This window comes from Manacus vitellinus, unplaced genomic scaffold (assembly GCF_001715985.3).
Source record: "Manacus vitellinus isolate BGI_N305 unplaced genomic scaffold, ASM171598v3 scaffold_26_pilon, whole genome shotgun sequence".
Classification (NCBI taxonomy): Eukaryota; Metazoa; Chordata; class Aves; order Passeriformes; family Pipridae; genus Manacus; species Manacus vitellinus.
Genome location: NW_021939960.1, coordinates 7304365 through 7329548, shown reverse-complemented (window position 1 = coordinate 7329548; position 25184 = coordinate 7304365). Strand labels below are relative to the sequence as shown.

The 25184-nt window shown below is 45.1% G+C and overlaps 1 protein-coding gene across 1 annotated transcript; it reads left to right on the top strand.

The window, feature by feature from the left end:
• The first annotated feature begins 2566 nt into the window (after nt 1–2566).
• Nucleotides 2567–23759, top strand: CHRNA4 (cholinergic receptor nicotinic alpha 4 subunit). The gene is given in 5 exon segments (XM_025895233.1): nt 2567–2975; nt 4217–4368; nt 7965–8209; nt 16885–18265; nt 23174–23759. Coding segments are annotated over 5 exon segments (1965 nt in total). The 5' UTR covers nt 2567–2914; the 3' UTR covers nt 23300–23759.
• Nucleotides 23760–25184: the final 1425 nt, after the last annotated feature.

Below are 25184 nucleotides of genomic sequence, written 5' to 3'. Positions count from 1 at the left end.
TTTACAGGAGTGCAGAATGCAAGGCAGTGCAGTCAACACTTACCAGATCCTTGCAAAATCATGGAATTCCATTAAATGACCCCAACCACTTAAAACTGAGCTTGTTACTGGCTTTCTCGTATTCCAAGGACAAGTTGAGATTTCACTGAAAACCTTGGGGAAAACACTGCCTTGGTTCTGTTTTGTTCAGTCTTCAGTCTTCAATAGCTGGGATTTTTGAGTCAGTTTTTGTGAACATCTGGATTACCCAAATTATCTACATCTTTATCAGACAAAGGAAGATAATAATAATGAGAAGGCTCAGAGCTGGGTGCCTGGAAATAAGGCTGGAGTCACAGCTTTCTACCACAATAAAAAAAAATCATTAAAACCTTTAAATGGCATCTTTTGTTCCAGTCAGAGTCCCTTGCACATGTACCAGTGGAAGTCATCGCCTTCCAAATACACACAGGAGCTGATGGAAATTTTGTTATGGCCCAATGATGCAGAAAGAAACTGGCAGTGAGATTTAACAAGGTCACTTCAAGGCACAGAAACCTCTGTGAAATATGCTCATTCCCCACATGGCCAGGGAGGTGAGGGATAAACCTTTCACTTATAGGAAATAGTGATTTACTATTAATTTACAGAAGAAGGAAATCCTTTTTTAATCAAAATAATTTATAGGGTTAATCTAAAGGCAGTGTTTGCTCGCCAGAACAGAAACCAAGGCAAGGTGAAGATGGATGGGGTTTGTCCATGGGATTTGAATCAGCTCAGCACAGGAGGGCCTGTAGTCAAGGATACCTGTATTATTTATGGCCAGGGTTTTCAAAAGGGAATAGATGGCCTCGGATCCCCTGGGTTTGGTCGCCCAACGTGTGACCTGTGCAGAGTACCAGCCTCCTTGAAAAAACAGCCTTTTGAAATCCTGTTTCCCACTATTTCCTTCGGGAATCCGTAAGATTTGTTGTATCTGGTGCTTGTTGCTGGTTGTAGATGGGCTGAAATCCAGGATTCCCCAATTGAATGCTGCTGGATTGCAACTGAGCACGGCTGAACCCAGCAAGGAGCAGAGGAGCCTGCAAATTCCACAGGGAAAAAGGGTTTAAACAAATGTTGGTTTGGGGGTATTTTTTTCTGGTTGTTTTTTGGGAATGTGTGGCTGCAGTAGGTGACTGAGTGATGCTGGTTTTGCCCCGATGAGGAGTGATTGCTCCTCTGCTCCCCTGTTCCTGGCTATGGGAGAGGTGCTCAGTGCTACACAGGACCTGGCTCTCAGGATGTAATCCCACGCTTCAGCTTCGAGTTAATTTGATCTCACATCTGCTGCTTATTAAATTAATGCTGGATGGTTCCCTAAAATGAGCACTACAGATTTTTATAGCATATCACAGGTGCTCAGGTGCTGCACTGAGGGTCAGGCCACTGAAAGCAAAGCAGGGAACTGTACAGGAGTCCACACAACCATGGGAAAATACAGTGTGGTTTGTCACTGGAAAGGCTGACAATTGCTGAGGAAGAGATGAGATAAGAAAAACAAGACAAGTTGAGTTTGGTACTACACTGATGTTATTTATAATCTCACTACAGACCTAATTTCTCTTGTGACTGTAATCCTCCCCATTTGCAGCAAGCAATTTATTATATTGGAAGATATTTGAGATGCTTTGGGAGTAGTGAAATTATTATACATAAAATATGTAGCTAATACTATTAGAATAGACTTTGATTAATTTTGCAGCTGGCAACACTACCCGTGCCTGAAAATTAAATCCATTTGCTATCCGTGTGGAAGTAATTGTGTTAATATCAAAGCTAGTTTTAAACTGAAATGGGGAGAGCTCTATTCCATGTCTCCCATGCAAGGAATCAGGGATGAGAGATGAAGGGCTAGAGTAATAATTTGTTGCTAGCACAAGGAATTATCCTTTTCTCCACAAAATTTTCAAGACTTCAACAGAGTTTTTTAATGATATATTTAAGGTATATTCAAGCATATAGATAAATTCAAGTGACCTCATCTCAGTCTCACCTTTGATTTGCAATATTGCCCGTGGGGCAGAGACTAATATTTGTATTTGTACTACATGTTTGTACAGCACCAAGCACAGCAGAGCCCTGTTCTCATGGGCAGGTTCATCACCCCGGTAAATACCGACAGCAAAGATACGTGCCCAAGCCAGAAATATCTCAGTCTAATTACACTGGAGTGATTTTGAAAAGCAGTTGGACAAGATTAAAGAGACAGCTTTCGTTAATTAAAGACTGTTTGGGCTTCCGGTGCTGTAATGATCCCAGCTGGCCCCGTGTCCTCCACCTCTGGCTGCAGCTGGGCTTTGCATATCTCCCTCTTTATTTCTCCTGTTAAAAGTTTTCCTCCCTGCAGCCTGTTTGCTGGAACGCAAGGCTTCTCTCCTCCTCCTCCTCCGAAGCAGGAGGTGGGCAGGTCTAACTACATTAAATATACAAACATACTGTGCTCACTCTCTGCTTCAGAGGCATCAGTGGCCCATCAGCATCAAAATCCGAGCACAGGCTGCCCGAAGGGCTGGGGGAAGGCTGAAAACAGCAGCAGCAGCAGCAACAAATAAAGCGAGCAGTCAAAGCGCCCGGTAGGAAAGGGGAGAGGAGCAGCAGGAGAGCCCAGGGAGGTTGGGCATTCCGGACTCTTTACAGGAGCTCTCTGCAGCCCTTACGCATCACTTGTGAGTGTACGAGCATCAGTGTCCCAGGAAAGAGCATCTTTCCAGGAGCAAGAGCTGGAAATCTCTCAGAAGAGAAAAGGAAAAAAAACCAAAGCACCAGCTGTTATCCCTTCCCTGAGGGAGAGAGAGTGAAAGGAGCTTAGGGGAATGAACCTGGAGGATCCAGAGACTCAGAGTGGAAAAGTTGCCCTGACGGGAGACTCTGCGTACTAGAGCTCTGCTCCACGATGGGATTTCTTGTGCCTAAAGGAAATCTCCTCCTCCTGCTGTGTGCCAGCATTTTCCCTGGTAAGTTTGAGAAAGCTTTTCTCCCCTGCTCTGCTCTGTAGCTCTTTTCTCCCTTATTCCTCTCAAAGACACGCTGTGGAGACCGGTCTCTGTCAACAAGGAATTTCCCTGACTCCTCCATCCTCCTGCCCCATCATTTCTGGTCCCCTGAACACCAGCCTCTGCTGAGCAATGCTTTGCCTTTATTTTCTGCTCCTTGTATGAAAGGGTTAAAGCCGCGGTGGAAAGGGGACAGGAGGGAGAACCCAGGCAGGGGCTCAACATCCTGCTTCTTGCCAGGGTTTTTCTTCCCTGGGTAAAGTGTGTTAATGTGTCTCGAGGCTACATCCCCGGCTGCGGAGAGCACAGCCAGCGCTCAGCTAATGCTTCCCTTTGTATAATCCAGGGCAGATAAAGACTAAGTAGAAGCCATATTCCACGAGGGACGTGGGGAGAGCCCCCGGGTCCCTCTCCCCGCTGTCTGCTACAGCCGGCACAGGAGCGCAGCTCCTCCGACAGCCCCTGCGTGAAACGTGGCTTCAATTTTTAATAACCAGCAGGCACCTCCGACAGTTCCTGTAGCCTACGTGCAGGATCAGGGCTGCTCCTTGCAGCCTCCAAGTTTTAAAGTTGTGCCTGAGAATAACTGCAGTCTTGTTATCCAACCTGTGCTCTCCCCTGTCCTCCTCCTTCCCCCTTAGTTTTTGTGAAATTACAGCTATGAAGGTTAAAGAGCTGAATTTCAGTCTCCTTTTTTTTTTTTTTTTTTTTCTGATGCATTTGGTGCCAGTTTTAATGTATAAATATGATCCAAACCCCCTATCTCCCAGCAAGAGGCTGCTTTTTCCTTTTAGGCTTGCCCTTCTAGTATCACTCTTTCCTGCTTGCAGACTTCAGCGCTAGAAACTTGCCATAAAGTGACCATAAAAATTAGATTCAGGGAAGAATGGCCCATGTAGTGTTTTCCAAATGTGGTATTATTGGTGGCCATGCTGTGTTCAGACCAGTCCTGCTCTGCAATGGAAACCCAACATTAGGAATTGGCCACTGTGGGTGAACAGAGTGAGAAATACACGGAGATGTATAGCAGGATGTCAACTCACCCGGGTGATATCATGTGTCCCCATGTGCCTGTTGCTGGGGTTTGCCACAGTTTCCCCCCCAGAAGGAGCTGGTTGTCTGGAGCCAGAGAAGGCTCCAGCTGTGCCAGCCCTTGGAGCTGCAGGTGTTTTATGCTGCTGTGCCCCGTTCCTTCCCTGCAGCCTTCAGCCATGTGGAGACCCGAGCCCACGCGGAGGAGCGGCTCCTGAAGAAACTCTTCTCTGGTTACAACAAGTGGTCCCGTCCCGTGGCCAACATTTCGGACGTGGTCATTGTCCGCTTTGGCTTGTCCATCGCCCAGCTCATCGACGTGGTGAGTGCAACCCGTTGGTTTTGTGTGACAAGAGGCCCAGAGTAGCCAGGCTGGGGCTTGGGGAGAGGCTCTTGGTGCATGTGGGTTTTACTGGCTGATCCAGAGTTGGGTTGGGAAGACTTTGCTTTCAGCAGAGAATAGTGATTGTGCAGCCAGCTCTGCTGAAAGAAGGCATGACTCATGTGAGTAGCTGGTCATCAAAGTGGATCCTTTATTCTTCATTTACTATATCCTAAATTCCCTATCAAAAACCCATGGGACTGATTACAGCAGAGCAGAGGAGCAATTGGCATAAATGCCAGAGAATTCTGGCTAAGGAGAAGATTAAATACCTCACTTGGAATTTGAGCCATAATTACTAATTTACACCAGCTAATGGGAACAGTGCTTTGCGTACCTTGGGAAGAGACCTTGCTGAAGAATTTTCTGCAAATTAAAGTTTTGAGGGCTTTTAGCTAATCTGGCAGATATTAACGAGAAAATTGTTTCTGAGTGTTTGCTCAAATAGAAGTTACACGTGTGCAAACTGCATGTGCTCTGTACGGAATGACGTGGTCTGCAAGCAGACTGATGTGCACTGAAATGGTATTTAAGGGATTATTCTGTCACAGTATGTTGAGGTCAAGTGTTGGGTCCACAGGACAGCCCTGCAGGGCTGCAGATGTCAGGCACAGTCACAGGCTTTACAGCCTGTGCAGATCTTGCTCCCACATGCTTCTCCTTCCTGTCTCTGCACCTGGCACTTCCCAGGACAGCGTGTTTGGGCACCTGCACGTTTCTTGAGCAAGTTCAGCCTGTCTTTCAGAGAATCACAGAACAGTTTGGGTTGGAAGGGACCTTTAAAGGTCATCTAGTCCAACCCCCTTATTTTTCAGAGGAGGAGGCTCCCTGACATTTTTTACTGTGTTGATGTGGCAGAGTAAAAGAAGTGATAATGCCCCATCCCTGGAAGTGTTCAAGGTCAGGTTAGACAGGGATTGGAGCAACTTGGTCTAGTGGAAGGTGTCCCTGCCCATGGCAGGGGGTAGAATGAGATGAGTTTTAAAGTCTCGTCCAGCACAAACCATTCTGTGATTTCTACGATAAAGGAAAATATAATGCGACTTCAAGACATTACTTCTGTGGGACAATCATAACAGATGACTCTCCACACCATGACATATTTTGAGATCACAGTTTTGAGATGCAACGGACACAGAGCCAAGGTGTTGCAGGAGGTGGGGAATCAAAGACACCAGTTGCTGGTGAGTTGCATCTCCTTGGGCAGAAGCCATCAACGTTCAGCTTTGCAGCACAGAAATGGTCTTCCATTCTCCTCCTCGCTCTTACATCAGCCTGAGGGATCCAGGGCTGTTTGCAGTTGCTAATGTTGAAGTGGTACAGTTCTCATCTGAATAATTGATAAGACTAAAGATGAGACATTAGTGACTGTGGAAGCATGAAAGAGATTTTCCATTATGCAGCTGCTGAACTGTGGAAGGGTGGGATCGATACACCTGCTCCATAGTGCCTTCCCAGTTTACTTAGGAAGAATTAATCTTCTTAAAATCATGTCAGTGGTTAGAAGTGCAACTCACAGGCAGATCTGTGCTGAGGCCTGTGGGCATGGCTGGAGGAGAAGTCTCAGCCCCTCCTGCCCCAGTCTGTGTGGTTGGGACTGGTGACACCCCTGCCACCACTGCGGCACTTCAGCTGTGTCTCTCCCTTCCCGACAGTGACAGTTTTGGTGCAAACCCTGCTGCAATTGTTAGACCCAATGTTCAGCTCCCAAAGACAAGGAGTCTGAAAGAGAAATCAGAGCTGTATTCAAACCCCAGCTCCTGCTGACAAAAGCTGGGGGCAGGGGAACAGAAATCAATGGGGAACTTGACATCCCTGCATGTCCTTACCTCACCCTGGCATGCTGAGGGTTTTCTGAGCCCACAAATAAGTGGTGAGGGATCAAGCATGTGCCCAGGAGCAGCCACTGAGAGGCACACTTGGATTCCTAAGCCTGTTTCTCTTCAGGACCTCACCTACTGTGTTCACCTTGAGAAAAGGGGCCAGGCAGTGCAATCCCCCCATGGCTGCAGAGTCACTGCTGTTCTCCAGGCTGGCTCTGTGAGGAGCAGACAGCTGTGCTAGTGGCACTTGGTCATCAGCACATTGCAAACCTCCCTCCTGAGATAAACCCATGGGACTGGAGTCATGCTGCACTCAGGTCAGCAGGATGGCAGAGCCTCAGGTGTGATGGGCAGGAACTTCCACCAAGGGTGGTTCCAGAGAGAAAATTTTCAAAAAAGGACAGCACCTGAGAGACTGGGGCTGTGGTGGAGACCCTCAGGTGCTTGAACTGCAAAGTGGTAAGAGAAGCAGATGTTCAAGGATCGGTCCAGTCCAGGGTGTGCAGCCTCCTCCAGTGACATTCCTCATCTCCCATCAGCACCCAAGGAAGTAGCTGGATATTTTGTCTTCCTTTGTTGCTCATTGGAGTGGTTTTTTATGTTTCTCCTTCCTCCATGCCACTCTGGTTCCTAACCCCCGAGGAGAGTATCTCTGATCAGGTTTTACACTTGGTGCACCACAGCAGTGAGGGGGCTCAGGAAGGAGGAGGCACAGCTCCTCCCAAACCTCCTGGTACTTAATGTTCACAATCAATCCTGTACTGCCACAAGAGCAAGGTTAATGATGAGCAGTTTGCTTCCAAATGAGCCCTGCCAATTCAGCTGGGTTTGATGCCAACCAAAGAAGGAGAGAAAAGAAATAAACACACAAATAAGCTCTGAGCTCTGGTGTGACACTTTAGTCAGAGCAGCACTGGGCTCTGCCCTGGGTAAGTCATTTCAGTTACTTATAGAAATGTTGTAACAAACACAAAAGGCAAGCAGCAAGCAGTAATTAACTCTACTACAGTGCTACCAGCATTATATCTGCCCTATATTTTTAAAATATATATGTGTACAGTCATACCTTTCCATACTATTTCTAGTTAGAGTCAGGAAAAAAATCTACCTGTTGGCAGAATGGGAATACCCCAGGCTGTCCAAGTGTTCCATGTCAGCAGAGCAGCTTGGATTTATTCAGAAAATCCAATCCATATGCTCTCCTTCCTCTATTTGGTAAAATTAAAACCACTGTTGAGCTTCTGGTTTCCAGAGCTGTGTTCATGGGTAACATTTCACAGGAGAAGTACTGAACACCACTTGCAGATGAAGCTGAGCATTGTAATCCACCACACTTGTGAGCAAGGGTGTATATATCCAGAACTCCCTTCCTTCCGTGCACAGGTCAAAGCCAGGCTGTGGAGGTTTCTCCTCTACCTGGCATCATTGTCCTGGGCTGAATCCATCAGCACTGAGGAAAATCCCAACAAATTCCAGTCCATCTGCTCACAGGATTGCTTAGGTGCAGGCTCAGCTGTTCGGTGGTATCAGGCAGCTGTGCCCTGTCCCATGTCAAATGACAGAAACATCTGCTTTTTATTTCCAGGATGGGCCTTACATTTATTGCAGAGGTGATTTGTAATTACAGAAATGATGTACAATTAAGAGAAATTTAATGAGTCCTTCGGGCTGCTTCGTCTGCTTCCGTAACCAATATCTGATCTTGCATTTCAGGATGAGAAAAATCAAATGATGACCACGAATGTGTGGGTGAAGCAGGTGGGTGTGACCAAATATGTATATTTTCGTGTTCCATTTCAGTTTTGTGACTGAACCCTCACAGCTTTGTAACCACCTCATTTTTGGCAGGAGTGGCACGACTACAAGCTGCGCTGGGACCCCCAAGAATACGAAAATGTCACATCCATCCGAATCCCCTCGGAGCTCATCTGGAGGCCAGATATTGTCCTTTACAACAAGTGAGTGTGGGCACCGTGGCCAGAGGGCAAACCCATCCTTGCAAATTTTCTCTGTTCGTGGTGTTAAAATGCTTCTTGCAATTATTCCTCTTTAATTTTGTCCTTTGTGGTTGGATTTCATGCAGATTCTATAATATCTGTCCCAGACGTGCCTTAAATGATGTGGCTGACATTCATTGCAAGGGCTTTGCTCTCCTAATGATCCTTTCTCTGGGCAGTGAGTTTTGTTAGGGGATGCCAGGTATTGTTTTCTCTTCACATGTCAGATGCACAATTGAGCTGGATTTGAGCTTTCAGTCCTCTTAGATTTCACTTCACCCAGGAGCTCTCCCCTAATTCATCACCATCAACTGGAAAAGCCAATTACTGAGGATGGGCTTAAATAAGGAAAATATGCTGAAACGTGTCAGGCTTGTGTGTCTACAAATAGCAGTGTCAGGTCAGCCAAATACCATTCTAGAATGATTCCTAGAATGATTCATTCTAGAATGAAACAGGTATTTGTTCCTCATCTCAGATGATTGGAACCTCTCTCTTGTATGGACACTTCTTAGGGAGCAGGTGATGGTTTTCTTTCTTTCCTTTGGAGCCTGTTGATATTCTTAAAAAGATTGCCCAAGTGCCCAGACTGTTTTCTCCTAGGCTTATTATACCACAGCTCTCCAGTCTCCTAGGATGTTGGATATACCAATTTCCCACCCCAGCACAGGCTCTAGAGAAAACGCTGCAGGCATCAAACAAAAACATCTTAGTATGTGGCTTACACTCAGAGAAAACACTCACAGCAGCAGCCAGGCTTGTTTTTAATAAACAGTTGCCTGGTTCTAACTTGATATGATTTTGCTTCTGTTTAAAAAAAAAAATAAATGGCTGAAGCAGGAATCTGCCCAGGGAATTTTGAGCTCTGGAGACTACAGGAACTGTTATCTTTCCCATTAGCTCGTTTCTGATCCTCAGTGGTGTGGAGTGATTGCAAACCTCTTGGAAACCACTGTATCCCCACTCAGCGCCTTTCAGAGATTAGCCCAATGGAAATGACTAATTCATAGGCACTTGGACCTTCCTGCCTTACAGGGACACACTCTGAGCATGAATATTGTATTACAAATGCCTCACACTGCAGCCAAGAAAGGTGTTCACAGCTTCCACTGGAAAAAAAAATTGAATGTCCTTGTCATTCTCACTGCTTAATTAATGACGTTGGCAAGAATTATTATTTCTGGAGCTTCTGGTGGTTGTTGTGGTGGACCATGGTGCCAAAGGAAATAGCATGGCACAAATCTCCACGGGCCCTTTGTGCTTCAAACCATTCATTTGCTGGATGGTGCCCAAGAGCCTGATGTGTCATCTCTGCTTCTGCTCCCTTGGCTCACCAGGCTCATCACAGCTGATGAGCATGGGCCATGCAAGGAGGGGCCTAGAAATGAAGAATCATAGAATCCTAGAATGGTTTGAGCTGAAAGAGATCTTAAAAATTTTCTGATTCCAACCCTCTGCCATGAGCAGGGACCTCTTCCACTAGACCAGGATGCTCCAAGCCCCATCCAGCCTGGCCTTGAATGCTCCCAGGGATGGTGAGGCCTCCAGAAGGAGACCTTGGTATCCTTTTGTGTTTTGGGCATTTTGGGACTTCATGCTGAAGGCATCCCCCAGAGGTCCATGGGCACTCAGACCTCCAAGCTGGGTACCCCTACATGCTCTGCCCCTCTGCTCTGTTCTAGTTCACTGTCACTTGAGCATCATCAGGGACTCCAGGGAGCCCTGGAGTCAGAGCAGCTACTCCAGAATGTCCTTCTTACCCTCTCCTGGGGCACAAGCCTTTCAGCCTTGCCCACCTCATTGCTCTGACTTGCAGGAGGTTGGGCAGGTAGCAAATCTAACTGTACTGGGGACCTGCTGCCACAAAGGGGAGTTCTAGTGCCCCAGCTACCCAAATCCAAGCTGCTTCTCTCCCTTCATCCATACTTATCATTAATAATCATGCCTTCCTCTGTTGGTTGTCATGAGTCTATCATGCATTTTTAATTGGTTCCTTTATCCATGAATTAAACATGGATGTAGACACCATCCATTAGCCAGTCAGTAATGGTTTTCCATTAATTCTATACCTCTTTACAGCTATATTTCCCCGTGCTCTTTCATACAGCCTTATGTGAACTGTTTTCTGCCCTGGGATGTACTTCTCTCTTCTACCTAACTTCCTACCAAACACATCTGGAGCTGCAGTCAATGTCTTAGTTGCACTGCTGTGTCAGGTTTCACATTTTTTAGGGATTGCAGGACAATACATGCAAGGCAAAACCTGTAGCATGATGGGACACCAAGATGAGGCTCTTCTGCACAGCAGCTCACCAGCTGCATTACCAGCCAGGGCTTCTCCTTGTGGGCATAGAAATGACAGTGACTGCTCCTGGGTGATGCTAACAAGGATTCCATCTTATATTTTACATGCATATATAGTTTAGAGGGAATTTAACATAGGTGCAGGGAATTCTGGGTCTCTAAGAGTAAGAGAATGTGCAAAGGAACTTTGGTGGAGGAGAGCAAGTGGCCACGTTGGCCTTTTGCACTCTTCAGGCCTTTTAACATGACCTAATTAATGCTTGCCACATGGTATTTGTGTTTGGGGTGGAATCCTTTGGAAAAGAGACATTCTGGGCAGGAGATTATACAAATGCCCCTTCTGTTTTTATTTTGTGTTATATATATAAATGGTAGAATTTAAATTGATTTCAGATTTACATCGTTAAGGAAATCTAACCCCTTGTGGTGAGGTTATTCTCATATCTTGGCTCATTATTGTTGAAAACCCTCCATTTACCCACTCCAGAGGCCCAAATTAAATCAGTAAACTCAGTTGGTTTGGCCTAGAGAGTATATGTAGTTGTCAACACTCATAAGGAATCTAAAACCAAATTAATATCCTACAGGGAAATTAATATGCTGTTGAATTTTCAGGCTTGATGAGACAAGTTTCAAGACTCTGTAAATAGTTTCTGCTAGATGTGATATAACATATGCATAACAGAGGAATATGAGTTCATGGTGAAGTGACAAAGCCTCCTCTTTGCCAAGAAAACTGGCTGTTCCTTATCTGAGGTTGTAAAGGCTCTTCAGGCACCACCAAATCATTTATAAATGAATTATCTAATCCTCTGCATTGATTTATTTTCCCATTCATTAATGGATTTGAAGAACATTTTATTTTTTTTTAACATATTTGAAGTAAAAAAAAAAATATTTTTCTCTAAAAAGGCAATAAGCTCTTGGGGCTGCATTTTTTTTTTCTTCTTTACCAGTGTTTGAGTCCCTTGGCCACTGTGCAACATAGGAGCTCCAGAGCAGAAACCCCTGAAAGTGCAGGTTTGCATCCAGGTGCTCCAGATGCTAAAGGCTGCCCAGGAAAATCCAAGACATGTCCTTGAGATTAATGGATGGGCAGGGAACTTGAAACGTGAGCTTCACTGCCTGTTTTTCCACTGTGTATTTGTGGTAGCATCATAGCATTTGTCTTCTCTAGCCTGATTGTAAAACCTGGGAATGCTGAGAATTCTAAAGTCCTCGGTATTTTCTGGTGTTAAGTGTTCCAGAAAATAATCCCTGCCTTAGACTCCACAGTCACAAAAAGTAAAATAAAATAAAATAAAATAAAAGATCTGACGTGAAGGGAAATCAAACACAAAATTCTGTAATTAGGAGTAGGAAATATCTTGAGGAATTCACCCAGTGGTAAAATGGACACAAAGGATTACTGGGCTGGGTTAGATGACCATCTGGCAGGCAGCTTTTGAAAACCATGAGAAAGCAAAGAGTCCTTTTGAACTGTACTGCAGCAGCTTGTTCTTTTGAACTATTCTGTGATGTTTACAACCAGTTTTATTTCTGGAGTAATGCTGGTTTCATGACTCATCCAAAGCTCTTTGGAGGAGAAATACCAAAAGATGCCCCAGTCTAACCTTTAAAATATTGGAAACATTCTTGACATTTTTCTTTGTGTGTGCTGGCACAGATCTCATCATTGTGCACCAGATTGTACTTAACTTACAATAGGCCAAAAATCACTACTTCACACTTCAGCTTCCCTGATTCTTCTGGGAGTTCCAGTGACTGTAATTCTGGAGAGGGATTATATCTTTAGATGCTTTGAGGTTTTCTGCCAAGCACTATCCAGTAATACAGGAACTGATGCAAAGAAATCTATAGGAGGGATCTCTCTCCTGGGCTGTTGCTGTGTTCCCATCCAAGGGCTTCTCCTACCACTATGCTGAGGACAGAGCTGGAGTTTTGCCTTCAAAGTGCTGACAAGGATCTTTGGCAAAGGGAAGAATTGGAGCAAAATGCACCAATTCAGCACTGTTGGAGCCTTCTGAGAGACTTGTGCTCGTTCCATGGGCGTAGCACAGCCGTTTCTGAGACAGATGCCTATTTTGCTGAGGGACAATCAAAGTGTTGGTTATCACCAGTTTCTAAATATCTAAATCAAGCAAAAGCTGGGATGTGACCCAAAGAAGTAACATCAGTGACAGACACTTCCATCTGTGTACCCAAAATGTTTTTTATCCAATTTGCCAAGACCTTGGATATATTTAAAACCCAACCGGATGAGATCCTGGTCCTCTTGTAGCTGATCCTGCTTTGGGCAGGGAGCTTGAACCAGACAATTCCAGAAGTTCCTTCCAACCTGTGCATTTGTAGTTATAACTTTGGTAGCAGAAAACAATTGTTTAAAACTATGTTTTCTGGCTTGCCTTTGGAGACAATTTTAATCAGAATATTACAGAAGTGTCTCTTCAGTGTGTACTGAAAGGGTGCTGAGTACATTCTTTACAGGGGTCTTAAAACCACAATTTTTCTTGGCTCCTGCCGGTTGATGAAAAATGCTTTAAATGAGGATATTCTACTTTATCCATATATGTATATCGCTAATTTTCAGGCTTTTAAAGCTCTGTTTGGATTTAAATTTTATCATCAGAAGTTAAAATAAATGTGTGCCTCATTTACATGCATTCTGAAAACGTTTAATTTTGAGAGATGATGTATCTCCCAACTACAGGAAAATAGAAACTGACACACACACAAAAAAGAAAAATTCTCCATTAGCAGAGCTTTTTAATGAAACATGGATGATGGCTGCCAGTAAAACAATGCCATCCTTGAACCCTTATAAACTTAGGAGATTTAGGAGAGCAGCCTTTATTCTCAAAATGAGAAATCCAAGGCTGCAGCACACAGTACAGCTTTTTCCTTGGGAGAAAAATAAGCAACTGTCTTTCTTGCCGTGCAGTGTTGTATTTGGCAAAAAAAAATGTGAGAGCTCCAGTACTTTATTACTGATATATTTTTAAAGCTGTCAGGTCAGAGTAATCAGGAGAGTCTGACTATCTTAGTTCTCCAGATCTTGTGATGTTTACCTTGCACTCATGCCTTCTTCCAAATGGTTTTTCATGACAACTGTCACAACAGAGTGGTCTTGACTAAACGAGATGAAAATGTGCTACTGCTATAAAGGAATGGCTTCAGATTTTCTCTGTCCCACTATATCAGGTCTCCCACCTTCCTGCCTAAGGAAATATTCACATTTGCAGTCAGGGCTGTCGGCACAGGAATGGGTCTTCCCACAGCAAAGCTGTCCCCAAGGAAACAGGGTTTCCCCAGTCTCGTAACTGCAGACTCTGCTTGCAGTTGGTTGTCTCACCTTTATACCCTGGAGGAGACTGAGAAAAGACTTTGGAAGACTGTCAACAGCCAGGTGACCCTGTTTGCTCCCTCTCTCATGTGGGGAGAAGCAGAATGAAAGTCTCACCCAGGATGAAAGCATCTCTCTGGGCTCGCACCCGAGAGAGCATCTCTGCAGGTTCCCCCTCACCGGCAGGGTGCCAGCAGGAGCAGCTTCCAGTCCAGTAAACATATGTTTGAAGGTCCAATGTGGGTGGTAAGCTTGGGGAAGGAGGCAAAAATATATATACATGCATGAAGGGTTAAGATAACTGAGAACACTGCCTTTGCATGTCATAGCTGGCTGGAATACAGTCTATGTACACAGCACGGCTAATTTACCCTGCTTACAAACTCCTCTGCGTTGAACTGCAATGAGAAGTTCAAACACACCCAGTAGAGTCAGGAAATACTTCACAGCCCTGTTAGGTTGGTGAAGCAGGAGGATCCCGGGGTGGTTTATGGCTCCTAAAAGTCAACAGCTGACTAAATCTAAGAAGCTGTTCTGCTGCTGGTTTCACTCCTGCCTTGGCAATGCAGGCAAGACCCAGCCTGGAAGGCAGTACCAGTGTAATTTGTAATAACTTGTGAGCCAAAGAGGACCCAGGATGAGGCTGGGTTTTTTAGGCAAGCAATAAACAAATACATTCCTCATCAAACATGCAGATTATTTACAGAAATAATTGACATACAAATCTGCAGCACCACACTAGTTCCATCTACACTTGCGGAAGAGGTATGTGGCTGGTCACACAGAGGCTGCAAAACTGCCAGGCAAGGGGACTAAAACACAATTACATGAATTTATGATTCCTGGATGACCTTTTAAGAAGAGTTTCATGCCCTTTTCCAACAGTTTGCCAAGGAAAAATGCACACCTCTGTTGTTTCCCCAGCCACTTACACATTGTTCTACCTGACAAGTGAACCACTAGTGGATGCTCATAATCCCTTTTCTGTAATAAGATCCAATTATAAACATTGTTCTATTAATGAGCGATTTAATCATGCCTCAGAGATATCATTAAATGCAGAATTGGATTCCATATTCCTATAGAGATTTAGAAAGAAAACCACTGAGAAGAGCAAACTCTGGACTGTCACTTGCTGTGCATGTTTCATGTCTCAATCTGGCTTTACAGTGCAGGCAAAACCCAGGGGAAAAAAAAAAAAGAAAAAGAGGTGGTTTTCATCCAAAGCACATGTTCTCAGGGTGTAAATTAAATTTAGGAAAGAAGAGGTAAGAAAGGAGCTGGGTGGATTGTACAGTGGTATTTCTCAGGTTTATTTGCTTTGGAGTAACTCACGGTGCTCCCTTAATCCCTTTGAGACAATCTGGGTTTATACATAGTTTTTGCTTTCCTTTAAAAAAAATAAAAATAAAAGGCATTTTCGATCTTCAGAAATAATCCAGTTTAGAGATAAAAAAAGCACTAGGTCCTCTTGTATCCTTTTGTTTCTGTAAAATCTGCCACAAAGCACAAAGACTTTCCATTAGAGAAACAAAGAAGAGTTTAGTAAAACCACACACGAATGTTGGGTTTATTTTTTTCCATTAATTCAACCAACCTAGAAAACTATCTCAAGAGAAAGAGGTCTGGGCTGTGATCATGGGGACTGGGGGCATGTTCTACCTCTGACCAGATACCACGTTGACCAAGCAGCTCAGTGAGGGCCAGACCCTGCCACTATTTCCCAAAATGAACTATACTACACCAGGCTCATTTTTAGGATGTTTCACAGAGCAAGAAGGAATATGTGATGCAAGCTATGATGCACTGGAACAGTTTGCTCAGTTGTTCCAGGCCGAGCTGATGGGGTTTGGAGCAACCTGGTCTAGTGGAAGGTGTCCCTGCCCATGACAGGGAGTTGAAACCATATGGTATTTAAGGTCCTTTCCAACCCGAATAATTCCATGATTGTCTGATTGTCTGAAATGTCAAAAAGTCCTTTTTCACCCTTTTGCATATGAATGAATTGGTGTTCTCCTAAAGAAATGAATTTAGGGAAGTTCCTCTGTGTTCTGCAGCTTAGGGAACGGATCCTGCCAGATCATTCCTATGTTGTTCCTCTTGCTACTGGTGAGAAGTAGCAGAGGTGAGACCCCTGCACACCCTGTCACTGTATGGCTGCTGTCAGGGCACATCTGGGTACTGAAGCAGCAGAGCAGGGCCAAGGGATTTTGCCAACTGCTGGGAAAGCAGCTGCAGGCTGGGCCAGCTCCTGCAGGAAGGGCTGGGCAGGAGCAGAGAGCTTTCTGTCTGTATCAGCCTGAATAATTCATCTCAAGTTTTTAGCAGAAGCTCTCTTCCCCTGCTCAGCTTCCCCTTTGTCTGGCAGAGCTGCTGTTTGTGACTCAACTTCTTCCTCCAAAAGCCTGGAAAATGGCTTTCTGATACAAAATCCTGGGCTGTTATCTATTTATCCTGTACTGCTACACAGAACCCGACTGAGAGTCCCTGTAAGGAGACACCATAAAAGACAGTTCTCTTCCTGACTGGGAAATCAAGAGATTGACTTCCATTACTCCTATTAATAGGATGCTCTTGCTGGTTTTCATGTAAGAGACCAAACAATTACCCAACATTGTTTCATTTTTAGCAGCTGTCACAATTAATTCTGCAGAGCTCACAGCTACACTGCCTGAGAGTGCTTCCTCCCAGCCCTCTAAAGCAAACTCAGCCCATTCCAGGGCACTTAAAACTTGTGCACAATCACCTCAAAGAACTGACTTACGTCAGGTAAAGGCTGACACTGCATGGAAATTCAGGGCTTGTATAAGCCAACAGAGTTCACAATCCACTGGACAGAGCAGATGGATCCAGTGTTTGCACACAACGTGCTTCTTGAATCTCTGTCAGTGTATTTTTGGAAGCCAGGCACTAAATATCCTATTTCTTTAGCAGAGTTGACACGTCCTAGAGAAGTCTCAGTCTTTTTTGATCTTCCATCTCTCCCCAGTGCTGACGGTGACTTTGCAGTCACCCACCTGACCAAGGCTCACCTCTTCTATGATGGGAGAATTAAATGGATGCCACCTGCTATATATAAGAGCTCCTGCAGCATCGATGTCACCTTCTTCCCCTTTGACCAGCAAAACTGCACCATGAAGTTTGGCTCCTGGACCTATGACAAAGCCAAGATAGACTTGGTGAGCATGCACAGTCATGTGGACCAGCTGGACTACTGGGAGAGCGGGGAATGGGTCATCATCAACGCCGTGGGCAATTACAACAGCAAGAAATATGAATGCTGCACAGAGATCTACCCTGATATAACTTACTCCTTCATTATCCGGAGGCTGCCGCTGTTCTACACCATCAATCTGATCATCCCCTGCCTGCTGATCTCCTGCCTGACTGTCCTGGTCTTCTACCTGCCCTCCGAGTGTGGAGAGAAGATAACCTTGTGCATCTCCGTGCTGCTGTCTCTGACTGTGTTCCTGCTGCTCATCACAGAGATCATCCCATCTACCTCCTTGGTCATCCCTCTGATTGGGGAGTATCTTCTCTTCACCATGATATTTGTTACCCTGTCTATCATCATCACTGTCTTTGTGCTCAACGTGCACCATCGTTCCCCACGTACCCACACGATGCCTGACTGGGTGAAGAGGGTCTTCCTTGACATAGTCCCACGTATCCTTTTCATGAAACGCCCCTCCACAGTGAAAGACAATTGCAAGAAGCTCATTGAATCCATGCACAAAATAACCAGCGCACCGAGGCTTTGGTCCGAGATCGACGTGGAACCCAACTTCACTACCTCATCTTCCCCCAGCCCCCAGAGTAATGAGCCTTCACCCACATCTTCCTTCTGTGCCCACCTCGAGGAGCCAGCCAAGCCTCAGCCTGTCTGCAAGTCACCTTCTGGGCAGTACTCCGTGCTGCACCCAGAGCCTGTACAGGTGACCTGCTCATCTCCACAGCCCTCATGCCACCCCCTGAGTGACACCCAGGCCACCTCTGTCTTGAAAGGCAGATCACTGAGCGTTCAGCAGATGTACAGTCCCAACAAAGCAGAGGAGGGGAGTATCCGCTGCAGGTCCCGGAGCATCCAGTACTGCTACCTGCAGGAGGACTCTTCCCAGACCAATGGCCAGTCCACTGGCTCTCCAGCATCCCAGCGGTGCCACCTAAATGAGGAGCAGCCCCGGCACAAGCCCCCTCAGTGCAAGTGTAAATGCAAAAAGGGGGAGGCAGCTGGCACACCAGCCCAAGGGAGCAAGATTCACGGCGCCAAAGAGCAACACCTCGTGCTGATGTCCCCAGCCCTGAAGCTGGCAGTGGAAGGGGTTCACTACATTGCAGATCACCTGCGAGCAGAGGATGCTGATTTCTCAGTAAGTATGCCAACTTAGCCTGCTCTCCTTTAGCAACCCAAAAATTATCTGCTAGGGAAGCCCCACCAAACCTTAAGGTTATACAGAGCATGTAAGTGCTGATGTAGACTCAGCCATCCCTGATATTGTGGCTTTTGGACTCACTGGCCACTGCAGACACAGTTGGAGACGTCCTTGGGGTCTGGGCCAAGAGGGCAGCACAACCAGACCACGCTCAGGGCTGCTCTAGGACAATGGATTCTCCAGCAGAAAATAGGAATAAAGTTGTTGTTAGGTAGGGAGGAAGCAGGTAAGGTTGTGAGAGAGACCCAAAATGCAATCATCTGGTGGGAAGAGAGACTTATTTTTTACAGAGAAGCCTCTGACAGACAGGGAACTCACACACTCTGTTTTTTATTAAGCACTGACTTTGACTATGGAGCCGAGGAAAGTGAATTCCCCAAATAGGTTGTGGGTGTGGGAAGCACGTAGTAGCATGGGGATATTGCAGGGTGTGATTCCTCCTTAGTGGACTTCCACTGGAGCAGTGCAGGGAGGTGGGTGGACAGACAGATGCCACGCTTACTCTGTGAGGGTAAATATGGCTACAAATAGAGGAAGGAAATAGAGGCTGAAAGAATCTCTTTCAACGGAGATAGTGATGCACATAACGAATGCCACATTCTTTCACACCTCCTGTAGCTCTTTCCTGCAATACTATGGATACAGTGTGCTAGGAATTATGACCATAATAAAGGAAGGCACAAGATAACCTGAAATTAGTCATGTTATTAATGGAAAGTCTTACCTAGCTTTTTCTAGACAGATCCATAAGCAAAAGTTACTTCTTAGTTGTGCCTACAGTTTAAATTTTTCAAGATTCAGAATCAGTGCAAGTCACAGTGCTTTTATACAAGACTTCCTGGGCATGAAAAGTGTCTTTTATTTGCACTTTTCACAGCACTGAGCACTTAGAAGCAGCAACAAAATGTTGAATACTACTGTCCTCTTTGATACCATAGTTAAAGGCTTCTGTTCTTTAATGTATTTCACTTCACAACATCCCTTTGAGGAAATAACTGTTTATTCCTCATGTTGAGGACTGACAGCCAAAATACAGAGATGAAGTGACCTGTTCAAGGTCACAGAACAAATCTGTGGCAGAGATGGGCTGTGAATCCTCATCTTTATTAGTTGACAGCCCAAAACTCTTTGCCAGGCTAGAGCACTTCACAAGCACATTAGAAGTGCAGGAATTAAACTCTGCTCTCTCCCTCCGGCAATAACCACAAGTAAACCCAGGGATGGCAGCTGAGTTTAACTCACTCTTTTCCCCATGGTGCAAATGAAAGAATATTACACCAATAATACTTCCCATTTCAACTGATTCTCTCTGCTGAGCTGGTTGGTATCATCAAGAACTGAGTCAATTAACATCTTGAGTTCCTTCCTTTTAATTCTTTAAAATGAAAACAGTCTTCAGAAGCCATGAATTTTCTTCTGCTACTCTTCCCTCCTGAAATGATTATCCTGAGGAAAAGCAATTTAGAGCACTAAACATCAAAAGCAGAAGAAAAGGAGCACTTTTGAGCCTTTGGTCTCTGACCCAACCTCCTGCCAGCCCAGCCTGTGAGCAAAGGCACCAAGAAATCATCCAGCAATGAGCTGTGGGCAGGTCTGTGGGCTCCTCTTGGGGAGTCTGGAGCACTGGTTTTCCTGGGGGTGACCTTTTGCTGCTTTTGCACAACAGTTGTTGTTGGCACAGTAGGCAGAGCTTGGGTTTTCAGACCTGGGGGAATAATGCTGACCTCAGTCTGAGGCTATACTATTTTCTCTTTCTGGATCCAAGAGGTATCAAGTGGGAAGGCACATTTTTTTTCTCCAGGTGTAAATGAAAAAGAAGAGGGAAAAACAGTTTTCTGGAATTGAAATATACTGTGAGGAGCAGAACTCATCGAATAAAATGAGAATTTATTGGGGAAAAAATCAGTACTCGGGAGTTTGCTTTCATCATAAAATCAAATTGTGGCATTTCTTCATGGAAGTCTTCCATAAATCTATCAGGAGGTGTCTCTGATAAAACTGCTGAGACACAGCTTGCTGTCTCATGGGCAATATTTCCACAGACATGCACCTTCCCAGAACAAGAACAGAGCTTCTTTTGAAGTTTTTTTTCTAAAGCTCCATTGCCACAGGGGCAGCGCTTCTAAATTAAAAGTAAATAGCTCATTTAATTAAGTGCTTCAGCGAAGACAAAATGGGAAATGCAAGAGGCAGTTGTTTGTTACAAAAAGATATCTGCAAACAATACAAGCACAGTGGGACACTGGGGAAAACGCAAGATGGAATTGTCCCGGCAAATGATGGAAATGCCATTAGAAATTAATTACAGACTGAAAAGCAAAACGAGTTGGATGTCACACACGAGCCAAAATAAGCAGACACCAACAGCACCATCTGGGAAGCCTTGCTGTTCATGGTTGTGTGTGTCTGTGGAATACTGTAATATGAAGATTTTGAAGACAGCTTAAAAATAAAATGGGAAAGAATAAAGCTGAAGGGGAGGAGACAGAGGATAATCTCACTGGTTTATTTTTAACAAAGTACAATAAAACCACCTGGGACTGCTCTAATCTGTGTTGCAGACTCCAGATCCTGGGGATCAGATGCCACCAAGTCACCTCAATCCTCCACTTAAATCCTGGGGCTCAGACCCGTGAGGAGCTGGACCAGGAAAGAGCTGCAGATTCCCTGACTTTTTGGAAATTTGAGGGTGGGGGAATCAGTTGCCCCTGATTCTTTTCTGAAAATAGTTTTGAGTGAGCTTCTTAAAAACTAATCAAAATGCAGCTCAGGACTTGTGGTGGCAGATGTTGGCAGCTGCAGAGATGTCAGAGGGACGTCTGCGGATCCTGCCCCACGTGAGGTGCTGGACCACAGGGAAATGCTACAGTGCTGGCAGAGCACAAAACACAAAATCCAGATCATTTTTTTTCTTCCTCCTCCTTTTTTTTTTCCATTATCTCTCCATAATTTGCAATTTCACCCTCTGTGCTCTCGGTCTGAAGCTGGATATTGATTTTACAAACTCATCTAATGCACTCCCAGCCATCATTTTCAAGATGGGCTGAGTATTTCTGCATACACCATTACATTTGAAAGCAAATTTCTGTCAAATTTTCAAGTTGTTCCTCTTCTCCCATTTCCCCCTTCTTTTCTCAAAGAGAAAATCATCTAGTTTCTTTTCTTTGCATGATCTAGCACTTTTACTAGCCTGAATATCCAAAAAAGCTTATTTTGCCAGAATGGGGCACTATTAACTCAATCCAGCTTTCCAGTTGGACTTCAGATGGTACATTTCAGATTTTCCTTACACATTGGTTATGTCATGAGACACTAAACACATACATACAGTAATCCAGAGCTTACTTAGCTGCCCTTCTCAAAAGAAATTTGAAGCATCAGAGACTCACTCCAACACTCAGCAAGTGATGAACAGATCAGAAAATAGGTGCAGCAAAGGGGAGCTATTGACTTAGACTGTATCCTGGGGATGACATAACTACTTTTGGTTTCAGTGGTCACTATTTCTTTTACTCTAATTACAGATGGTTGTACTGAGGGCTGTGCAATCATAAAATAATACGATTTTCCCCAAGAAGGTGACAAGACACAGGATGAATCTCTGCTTGTTTCCTCTACCTATTCAGTAATAAAGGCTGGCTTAACTCGGTGCTGGTTTTATAAGGAATAAATCTATCCATTGCATGAAAATATTTAACTGATTCTTACACTTTTGGCAACGTTCAGGTGCTCCTGAAATTGAAAATGCTTTGTTCAGAGGAAATATGATTTGGTCTCCAGTGCATGCCTCATTTCCCAGTTCACAAAGCTGCTTACTGAGCCAAGGAGCTCAGTAATGCCACTGTACCTGTGGAAGCATCATCTGCTCAAAATGACATTTCATTGATCTTTGGATTGCTTCCTTCAACAAAATGAATTTTTGGCAGCCTTGGCTTTGCTCTGCCTCCTTCTCCTTTCACCACACTCCTGACTTGCTGCACTCACAGCCACTGAAGAGGTTTGAGCGAGCTCCTGCTGAGATGTTTTCTCTGAAGAGTGAGGCAGCGTGCCAAATTTCAGCCCTCGGGTCTATTAATCACCAAGTGGGAAATTGTAGGAAATTCTAATGGGTACAGTCATATCAAATAAAACTTTGCCATCTGATCAGTCCTCTTCCTTGGAAAGAAATTATTAACAGCAATGTAATAAAAGAGGTTTTCATATTATGTGGTTTCTTAATGAAACAGCCATTTACAATTTCTGCCTGATGGTATTAATAAGTACTAGACCTTCCCAGAGAGGAATTGCTGGAAAATCCTCCCACAGCAAGGCAAAAACGGAGAAAAAGGAGAATGAGGGACACCACTGCTTTTATTTGCTGGTTCATTTTCACTGCTTACTCACCCAAAGCTTTAAATCCCTTTGCAGAAAGAGGTTGGCTTCATTAATCTGTAAGCAAATCTGTTTATGAGCCAGGGGAAACAACTCATTTCTTACCCCTCACCCTCCCCAGCTTGAATCTCATCCTCATTTACACACCCAGTTACAGCTGTTGCTCACGGGAAATGGGATAGTGAGTGTACAAGTGAGGAGCTTAATTATCCATGAGTGTGTGTCCTCCCTGGGGATCTGTGAACAGGGTTTGTGATTGCACATGCACACCCACAGACCTTCTGGGAATCTGTCTCTCACATCAACAATTCATAGATTAATCTTTGCCATTTTATAGGACCACTAAATGTGAGACCTTTCCCTTCCTATCTCTGGAATTAAACAACAATATCCTTTTTTGGAACAAAGCATTCATAGTTTTCATAAGTTTTGGTCTCAAATAAATGTTAATAATCGACCTTTCTGTGTTCCCAGGTGAAGGAAGACTGGAAGTACGTTGCAATGGTCATTGACAGGATCTTCCTCTGGATGTTCATCATTGTGTGTTTGCTGGGAACTGTTGGCCTCTTCCTCCCACCGTGGCTGGCAGGAATGATCTAAATACAGGCCCAGAAGGAAGAAAGAATTATCCCACTCTATGGATTTTAGTTCACCTGGAAGGAGAGGAACAGAGAAACGGAGGAAGCCCTTTGAATAATTCACTGCGTGTCCATGCTTGAGTTGCTCCAGAGCTCTCGGGGAATCCTTTCCGAGGTCGCGTCATTTTGCCAAGACATTTTCATCTCCTCCATCTAATCTAGGGGAAAAGTTCTTATTAAAGTCTGTCCATAGCATGGTGGCATTCATTGGCATATACTCAGCAATGTAAGAACACGAGCTTGTCCCTAAAGCAGCACATAAAGGGGCTTTGCATCCCCAAACCAGCCCCTGGCAATTAGCTCCAGTCATCCTCAGAGGTCTCGGTGTGCCCTGCCTAGTGATTTTGCCCTGTCAGTCTGAAGTGGTTCAGGGCTCTGTGTCCCTGTATGAGTCATTTTATAAATAAAGTTCTGGATTTGGGGTACCTGTGGAGGATGTGGTCTGTGGTCAGCTGGTGGAAAGGCTGAAATAACTGCTTGGGACCGACAGTGATCATTAGCACAGCAGATGCAGTTTTTACACTGACAGATTTTACTTTGGCCAATGACCTTCAGAAGTCGTGGGGACCAGAGCTGAGTGAGGACCATGCAAATGGAGGGAGGATTTGGGGTTAAGACTGGGACCATGTTAGTAGCACTTTAGTGTACTTTCAAAGGAAATACCCTGGATCCAAGCTGCAAAATAGCAGAGGGTCACCTTGAGCTGTAAAACCCGTGGCATAGGTGAGGAAGGTACTTAGAGAATGGGAAGCCTAACAGAAGCCCAGGATGACTTTAGGATAATAAGGAAATAGGGGAACCCCAAACAGGACACACAGGCTCGGGAATTCAGGATGACACTTTGCAGAAATTACAGGCCTTAAACATGGCCACTTGTCTCAGCAGCTGTGCTCTTCCCAGCTCTACCCAAGCTAAATCAACCTTTTTGCCCACCTCGTCCTTGCTTTGGGACCTGCAACAAGAAGGCAGGGACAGGTAGCAGCAGCCAGAGAGAGAGGGATTCCAAAGCCCTGTCCTACTGCAGGGTGACATTGGTGCTCCAAGGCTCAGCTGAGCTAGAGGTGTGGGTGAAAGCCTGGAACACAGAGGGCAAATGTGGGCTTCGCCTGCCTTCTACCTGTTCTCTGTGTGCAAGTGCAACTGCAGGAGACTGACCACACTGGAACAGAGTCAGGTGAAGCCAGAGCTGGGTGACACCCCAGGTGGGTGTGCCACATCTAAGGGGGACATGAGGCTTGCCCGTGCCACATGGCTCAGTGAGCAGCAGAGAGCTGCTCAGGCTTGTGACAGCAATACTGGAACTGAACAATATGGTTTAGAGACTTCTTTGAAATACAAGTTACTGCCCTCAGTCCGAACAGCACAAGCTAAAAATCAATGCAGTGATCAGCCTGTGTGGATTCATCTAAGAAGTTACAACTGACCTCCATGTTCACAGACTCAGCCAAGTGCTTAAAATCTGTTCAGCTCACAAAAAAAAACAGAGTAGCTGAGCTTTGGGTCAGTTCCCGAAGAGCTGTGCTGGCACAGCACAGGGAGGGAGGATGAGGGAGCCTGAGCTGCTGCTCCTTGTTGCTTGTTTTCAGAATAAAGAGAGCCTCGGTCTTTGGAGATGCTAATTTATCCCTTTTCACAGTCAGTGAGTTTGCTTATGGCAATGAAAGGAAAACAAACAGTCAAACATCTTCAAGGTCCAGTGCATAAATGTACCAGCACAGCTGCAGTCTGTGTGCAGGGTTGCCAGTGGAGGGGACAGCGGGGCTGCCTCACGGTCTGTGTGACAGGCACGCCGGGCTCACAGGGGCAGCCTGAGCCCTCTCCAGCACCTTTTCACATTTTGAGTGCAC